The 9,221-nt window shown below is 34.1% G+C and overlaps 1 protein-coding gene across 1 annotated transcript; it reads left to right on the forward strand.

The window, feature by feature from the left end:
* The first annotated feature begins 817 nt into the window (after positions 1–817).
* On the forward strand, positions 818–2,483 carry LOC122483373 (protein chibby homolog 2-like). The gene is given in 3 exon segments (XM_043580322.1): positions 818–921; positions 1,300–2,211; positions 2,213–2,483. Coding segments are annotated over 2 exon segments (792 nt in total). The 5' UTR covers positions 818–921; positions 1,300–1,491; the 3' UTR covers positions 2,285–2,483.
* The last annotated feature ends 6,738 nt before the right edge of the window (positions 2,484–9,221 follow it).

A 9,221-nucleotide genomic window follows, 5' to 3' on the forward strand; every position in this document is an offset into this window, starting at 1 on the left:
TTTCATTCTCATAAAGTTAAAAACAAAGAAATTGAAAACTTTCACATGGACTTTCTTAATTTTATATTACATTCCATAACATTATGTTTTACTATTTTTGTTAAATACAGAGTTATGAATGTGTTAGAAAAAATGCCTTTTTTTCAAACTTGTTAAACAGATAAAAGGTAAGAAGCTACTTAGGTAGCTTAGGTAAGAAATCTGGTACAGTTAATAAATTGACAGATCTTAATCAGATGTGAGTGGTTTAGGTTTACACGTTTGTATTCAATTTTCAAGTTTATACTTTAAACCAAGTATACATTTATATGTATAAATAGTTAAAATATGACGTACATAAATACACATATTTTAATATCTCATTAAAAGTTTACATTTTAAAAAATATACTCTTGCTTTATATTCTAGCAGTGAACATATTTTGGGTCACATAAAACTTATCTTAGATAAGATTACTAGAATTAAAATGTTGTTAGTGCTATTTCTTTGGTATGACATAAAAATTTATTTAATACTAAGTATTCAGCAGTGATCTTAAAATCATTTAAAATACTTTCACCTTTGATTGTATAGTGTTTCCTAACATTTGTCAATTCTAGGATAAAAAAAGTTACCTTCTTAATAACAAAACTCGGTGTTTGAAACTAATTCTAATACTTTACATCAAAGCAAGGACTAAATACATGTTCAATAATAATACAGAAATACATTAAATAAAACCTTACATTTTAATTTACATTTTTCCTAAAATGCCTATAAAAAACCAAAAAACAAAAAACAGCCAAACACTAAATATAGCACCCATTATATTATTAATGTCAACACTATATGACATCACTATGGATGACATAAAATGTTGCCTAGTTGCTTTCTAGTACTAAAACAAATCAGGCTTGCTGGAAATTCAGAGACCACAGAAATGTAAGTGTGAATGTCTGTTTAAATATTTGATAACACTACTAAATATCTAAGTAAATATGGTAAAATTATAGTGTATAACAACATATTTGAAAATGTTTTCTAGTTCTTACAAAGCCAAAAATGTTTTTATAAACACATGGTATTTTTCTACAATATCAATAATGAATAGATTAGAGGAAGATTAATAGTTTAGTAGAAGCAGTTTAACTCAGAGCTTAATTTAACACAAATTCAATGATTTAACCTTGATCAATATTCAATATGTAACCTAGAATTATTAATTGGTAATTTAAATGTGTTGAGATTTAAACTTTGTTACATCAACCTAATAGTTAAGTTACTGAATTGTCTTCATATTTGCCTGTTCTTCTCCTGCAGTCGGCCTGACTGAGCCTTGTTTAGATCCCTGCTATATTACTTGTATAAGTCAACACAACAGCCAATTCCATATGAACAAATTCTCAACAAATTTAGAACAGCTTTTGTTGTAAATATCACTAGTCCACCTTTGGCTGAACCCAGAACACTTGGAGTGTATATATTTTTGCTCAGATAAAACACTAAGAAACAATGGTTGTCTCTCAATCAAAGTGGATAAATAGAGGTAAGATATTGCGATTGTTTTCCTCTTTTTTCTCTTGCACTCAAGATCAAAATAAACTCAAACATGAGCCTCATGAGGTGGGAAAAAATCTTCAGAGAGACAATAAGGCATCCAGGGATGAGAACAAGGCTCTTAGAAAAGAAAATAAGTCCCTTTGGAGAGAAAATAAAGCTCTTCATCGAGAAAACAAAGCCTTCCGAATGGACAACCATTTGATCTGGGAGGTGAATCAATCCCTGAGAGAGCAAAACCAGGTCCTATGGAAGTTTAAAAATGTGATCTTGGAGAGCCAAAGACCACCAGAGGAAAAAATCAATGCTTTGAACACAGAAAGAAAGTCTCATTGGCAACAGAATCGAGCCCTGGAGGCTCAGATCAAGGCTCTCAGAAAACAAGAGAAAGCCTTCCAGAATGAGGCAAAAGCTCTTCAGGAAGAAATACAGTCTCTCCATGAGGAGATCAAGGCCCTGAAACACCAGGAGAGAGCACTCAAGATGGAGGAACAAGACTTGATGAAAGAAGGACTAGCACTAGAGATGGAAGAACGGGCTCTGTGGAAGGAGGAGCAGGCCCTTCGTGAGGAGAACAAGGCTCTTAGAGAAGAAAACAGTGCACTTCAAGAGGAGGAAAAAGCCCTTTGGGAAGAGGCAAAGGTCCTTGAGGAGTGGAATAAGATTCTTCTGGGAGAGGATAAGAAACACACTTACGGGGAAAATGCACAATAAAACAAAGCAGGAGAATTGTGACTTGAAGATGTAACCAACAAACCATGAAGACCATTGACATTCCAGTAAAAATAAAACTTTTGAAGGTGAAATCCTATTGTTAGGATACCAGATACAGTACTTGGTATCTGGTCCTGGAAACTAAATAAAATTCTGAGAATTTAAAAAAAATAAAGGAAATGATTCTTTTAGGTTTACTTAAATTTTACATTACTATTAGAGGATATATTTTTCTACAGTGCAAAGATGTATTGTTCAAAACGTGACACTGAATGGGCAAAGGGTTTTCCCTTTAAGTTCAGAAACATTGGATGAATATTATAAGAAATTAACAGAATGGGAAATATTTGTCTCAAAACTCATTCTTAGAATTATGAATATATGAAATATAAAGTTTTGCATACTTCATTCATATGTATTGTAGAAGAATATCCTGCCTCTTTATGCTTATTTCAGTAAGCTAGTTGGGGAGCTAATCAAATAACAAGAATTTTAAACATAGGTGATAGTACAAGAATTGAGTGTTCACTGCCCTCCCTACTTTCTCTTTATTTCTTCTTTCAGCTGTTGTCTTTCTCCTTTTGCTTTCAAGGAGGGAGGCTGTTCTCCATCTAATCAATGTATTAAAGAAAGAAAAGAAGGAGAGAATAGAGTCCAAACTTACAACGAGCATTTTGGAATTTGGAATGTAAACGTGTAGAGTTCATAATACAAGTTGGGTGAGAAAGAAATGGAGTTTTCAGAAGTGTTAATGTTGATAATTGATCTAACTGAATGCTCTTCAAAACAAATAAACAACTGAGTCACATGAACTCATGGATTAAAGTTACATATGTAATGGCAGAACATTAGATTACAAACCATGTAGAGGGTTGGTGCCATACCTTGCTTTTCATCATTGCAAATTTTGAGCACTTAATAATCAGGGTAAATGTTTAATGGGTTTTATTGAATATAACTGAAGTTATATCTCATTCTGATTCTTTTCTGGTATTGGGGAATGGAAGAGTAAGAAAACTATAGGAAGATAATACTTTATTTGCTGCCACATCTGCAAAAGCCCAACATACATTTGTTGAATATCTATAATTAGAACTCTATTAAGCAATACACTTACATTTAAGTATAAAAAGTGAAAAAAGACATGTATCCTGACTTTAACAATTCCACTGAGTATAAAAGAAGAAAAACATTATTACACTATTCCTTAAGAAAGTCTATCTGGCCTCGGGCTCTGTGCTGACAGCACAGAGACTGTTTGGGATTCTCTCTCCTCTCTCTGCCCCTCCCCTGCTCGCACTTATTCTCTGTCTCTCAAAATAATAAACATTTTTTTTTAAGTCTATCTGCATGGAAACAGTTTTCAGACCACTGTTTCTAGGAACTTATAGCCACTATTTCAATAAAATAATCAGCCTTGGAGAAGATTAAAAAGCAAAGAATGTAGATGTATGCTTGACTGATCTGCAGTCCAATCAGGACAGGGAAGAAACACAAATTCATCATTGTTTCTACCTCAAAAGATGTGGAAGAAGCCTGCAGGCAGGAGAATGGCCAAATTAATGTTCTATGAAGATGTGACTCTAATGCCTACATATTAATTTTGATATTTTTTTGTTCAGAAAAGAGCCCTTGCTCTGCAAATTCCCTGCTGTAGAATTTAGGACAAATAAACTATTTTATACTTTGGTGATGAGGTCAGGAGAGCAGTGTCTATGGAGTGGGTATAGTTATCAATGACTTCCCTTAGTGAGAACATTGCCATTATTATATCATATTTAAATTAGTAGCAACTCAGGTTAAACTGTAAGGCTTAGTACATTTGGATCAGAATTTCAATCTCTCCTCTTAAATTTAAATGCTAACCTGAAAACTGGCACTATTACAAAGAAATCTTGGTTAATGTTTGTAGCCCACTCTATAAGACAAAAATTACATAAGTAGAGAATGGATTAAAACAATTTATATTGATATCAACATTGCAGACAAATCAAAAGTTTCTACTAAAATGTCCAGTTACCATATTTATGAAATACTATATTGGAAAATGTATTTTCCCATATAAGTGGGATACATTTATTTGTACATTAAAAATTTTTCATATTTATTGTTAGATATAAATTTCATGGAAATTGTGTGTTGAAAGGAGAAAATATTTGTGGATGAAAAATGGGGGCATTTGATGCTCACAATGTAGGAACTTTAGTGTATATGAACTTTGTTTCTTTGTTGTTCATTTCTAGATTTTTCCTCATAGTTTCCAAAAAGTATGGTCACCTGAATACCTAATGTTCCCAATGGGATTGTCCCTCCTCCAGATCAGCAGTCATTAACTGCAGGACAGAACAGTGGCATTGATGCTCCAAATATCTTCTTAGAGATGATGGATTCCTTAGCTTTCCCACGGCACCTTCAGTCTAAACCCATATATATACTAATCTCCATATATTTAAGGCCACAAGTTCCAGACTCTGAGGTCCATCCATCTTCACTTTGATTTATAATTCATGATGCCCTATATGACTTGTAATATATCCTAATTCAACATTATTCCTCTCCTTCCTAAACATATCTTTCCCTTTTTCTGAATGTTCCTTTGGTCCTCTTAACCTAGACAGACTTCAGTGTTACTGTTCTCTTAGTATGCCTTGAAGGTGAAGGCATTTAGGCACCAGCAAAATGGAACTAGTGTAGGCTTCCTCATTTCCCCATTTGTAAAAATTTTATCCTGTTTCCTCCTACAAAAGACTTTGTTTCAATGAAGCACATATGAGATACCACTTCGATCTTACGTAATATTTCATATTCAGACTTCCTGTTTGCTAATTCAGACATTAAAACCTTTAGAATCTGGCTCACAATATTTCTCTTCACCCCTCCCGCTTTTACCTCTTCTGTATGACTTCAAAATGCACACAGAGGATCAGTCCAGAAATGTTCTACTCAGCATCTTGGATCTTGTTTCCAAAAACCATTGCCTCAATATCACCTCAGTCTCCATCCCCAATGTTATATCTCAACACCTTTATGATTAGCAAGTACCCTGACTCTGACCTAATTCTCTGCCTAGTGTAGAGTAATAATTGCCTGTAGGGAATACTAATCTCCAGTTCACTGTAATTCCTATCCCTAGTTCACATAAATAATTTTATCAGTCCCTGGAGGTCTTTTCATTGGCAGAAGATCTACAAGAATAAGCCAAATCTTCCAGGCCGATAGCACAGTGCCTGCTTGGGATTCTCTCTCTCTCTCTCTCTCTCGCTCTCGCTCTCGCTCTCTCTCTCCTCTCTCTCTCTGCCCTTCCCCTACTCCCTCTCTCTCTTTCTCTCTCAAAATAAATAAATAAAAATTAAATTTTTTTTTTATTTTTTAATTTTTTTAACGTTTATTTATTTTTGAGACAGAGAGAAACAGAGCATGAACGGGGGAGGGGCAGAGAGAGAGGGAGACACAGAATCGGAAGCAGGCTCCAGCCTCTGAGCCATCAGCCCAGAGCCCGACGCGGGGCTCGAACTCACGGATGGCGAGATCGTGACCTGAGCTGAAGTCAGACGCTGAACTGACTGCGCCACCCAGGCGCCCCCAAAATTAAAAATTTTTAATGAAAAAAAGAATAAGCAAAAGCTATTGCTATATTATTTGAAAACAGTGAGACAAGATATTCAAAGACTGAGGGGTACTGAAATGTGCTCACAGAGACTCTCCATATTGGCTCAAAGAGAGGACTGTACACATCTTTTCCAACTCGGCATTCGTGATGTTACATTGGTATCTTCAACTCTGCATCCTCCAAATCAATGCTTTATTTTTTATTCATTTATTTTTTGGGAGGGTGGTAAAGCTAGTTAAACATTTACCAACCCAAAGTCAAAGTACTTGAAAACTGATTAAAGAAAACAATGAAATCTATATATTTTATAATCCTTGAATTTGTCTATTTTAAATAGAGGGGTGCTTGGATGTCTCAGTTGGTTGAGTGACTGACTCTTGATTTCAGCTCAGGTCATGATGTCAAAGGTCATTGGTGAACCCTGCATTGTTCTCTGTGCTAAGAGAGCAGAGCCTGCTTGGGATTCTCTCTCTCTCTCTCTCTCTCTCTCTCTCTCTATTTCTCTGCCCTTCCCCTGCTCACTCTCCCTATCTCTCTCTCAAAATAAATAAGCTTTAAAAATAAATTAATAAAGAATAATGTCCAATTAATTTCAGATATTGGTAGCATCAGTTATTTATGCTGATGACATTAATGATCTATAATTTGCTGACCATGATTCATATTGTAAACAGGAAAAATAAATGGATAATTGAAACAATGAAGCAAATAGTTTTCCTCTAAAACACCATTATCATTATTTTATTTTTATCAATGTATATATTTTAATATTTACATAACCACTTAAGAATCATGTACTAATAGGGGCTCCTGGGTGGCTAGGTCGGTTAAACATCTGACTTCACCTCAGGTCATGATCTAACTGTTCGTGGTGGTTCAAGCCCCACATCGGTATCTATGCTGACAGCTCAGAGTCTGGAGCGTGCTTTGGATTCAGTGTCTCCCTCTCTCTCTGCCCCTCCCCTGCTCATGCTCTGTCTCTCTTTCTCAAAAATAAACATAAAAAAAATTTTTTTTAAAGAATCATATACTAACATTTTACTGTTCTTAAAAATATAATTAGATAATTTTATAATGGGAATAAAGAGCATAAAGTAACTGGAAAGCTGCACAGATCTGAGAAGGAATTGAGAATAGATCACTAGCTATGTTATGTTCAGGGTACTATACCTTATGTTCAGGGACTGTAATAGACCAGACTGCAATCCCAAGAAAATGGCTCCCTACGGGTCTCCATAGGAAATCATTGTATAGTTTAAGGATGCTAGGAAAATATTAGAGCTATCTGAAATTACAGATTTTGCACTGAAGCTATCTGAAATTACAGATTTTGTGATAAATTCACAGTAAAAAGTGAAAAAGACCGACAATTAGATCAACAAAGGAGAACATATTTATGGCTATTTATTTTACTAAATAAAAACAAAATAAAACAATCATGATTCACATATTTTTGATATTCATATTATTTCTGAAAAAAAATAAAAATATAAGTTTACTCAACAATATTAAAGTAGAATATTTGATATTATCCAAGATTTTTCTCCAACCTTTATTTTAAATTCTAAAGACCCTGGATCTATCTTTGAGGCAGTAAAATTACATGTTTTATATATGCATTTTATACCTCCTAAAAATAGCTAGCAACATTCAGTTTATAGAAACTATCACTATTAAACACCTTTCTGATTTAAACTCATTGGAATATAAAATTAGAAGTAAAATTTCACTACAACACATAATGCCTTAACAAATGACACCAAAATGACCTGTAAAAATCTTTCTATAAATACTAGGGATTCAATTTCCCAAGTGTATAGTTTGCAAAAACAGTTTTATTACGTCATCACTCCTTATGTTCACACTCCAATTGTTTTCCCACATTGAATCTAAGCTAAACCACCTGATTTGCTTTGGTCAAGGGGATGTAACCAAATGACACAAGTGGAACCTCAAAAAAACACTTGGCTATTTGTACTTATATGCTACTATCTCTACCATTGCCCTCAGAGCATTCCTGGGCTAGTTTGCTCTAAGGTAGGAGACTTGTTGATTTGATTCATTTTCTACCAGTCATCCCAGTGGAAGCCAACAACCATCTGAGCAAAGGCATATGCATGAGCTCAGTATAAAACAGAAGAAACCAGAAGAGCCAAGTCTAAATCACCAACCCAAACTCCAAATAAATGCTTGTTGATTTTAGAAACTGATATTGAGCTTTTTATAAAATTAAATCAATAAAGACAATAAGGATTTGATATATTGAAATTTTTGTCTTCCTTCTCATTATTTTATGATATTTGTTTGAAAATTCTAGTATTTAAAAAATGTGAGGCATTTTCAGTTAAACAATGACACTTTAGTATTGCTGTATACATTTATAACAATAAATGTGCTTAAACACTCATTGCTTTAAATACATTTAATCAGATCATTAGGAAAGTAGCATGGTTAACTGAAAACTGCAGTGATAATATAGTTTAAAATACTAATAAAACCTTCAATTTATATGAAATAATTAATCATAACTACTAGTAAATGATAAAATTTCAGAATGTTGTATATTAATTTAAACTGAAAACAAGATGACATGTATCACTAATGAGTTACAGATGACAAGAAAAGTGCAAGCACTTTAAATTATATGAAGTAAAGAGAGGTACATCTAAATCATACTTCTAATCTGTATTTAATCTATGAAAATCCATACAAATATAATCTGTGAGAGTATCTTTGTACTCAGTTAGCAGAAATCATATGATAGAATGAAGGGGCCAGTATAATTTGAGAAAACTGGGTTATTCTAGCCCAGCTTCATTTATTTGTCTGGTAGAGAGAGCCAATTATTAGTAAATCAGAGATAATCCATCTTCTTGGATGGCTTCATGACCAGCCACTTTCTGTTACAACAGCATCGAGTCATGTGTCCCACAGTTCCTGAACCAATCTTAATCAAATTACTCAGTACAGCACTAGGTAAACTTTGGAATTAAGTTAAATCCCACAGATGTCAGATATTAGAACCAACAACATTCACTGTGTATCCAAGTTCCCTTTATTGATGACCTGTCTGAAAACTTGGTTTTCCAGAGACAAACTTCCATATAGCTTCCTCTATAGTGCAGAAAGTGAATCCAAAATCTGACGCAGGTATATAGGAATTTAGTGATAAGTGTTATTTAATGCATTGAATAAAAGATGAATTAGCCACTTGATGATTTTCACAATAGACTACTGTCTGATAAAGCGAAGTTAGGTACATCCTCTACTTCTCACCATCACTACCGTCAAAACACAACGTATTTTTGGGGCGCCTGGGTGGCGCAGTCGGTTGGGCGTCCGACTTCAGCCAGGTCACGAT

This window comes from Prionailurus bengalensis, chromosome A1 (genome assembly GCF_016509475.1).
Source record: "Prionailurus bengalensis isolate Pbe53 chromosome A1, Fcat_Pben_1.1_paternal_pri, whole genome shotgun sequence".
Taxonomy (NCBI): domain Eukaryota; kingdom Metazoa; phylum Chordata; class Mammalia; order Carnivora; family Felidae; genus Prionailurus; species Prionailurus bengalensis.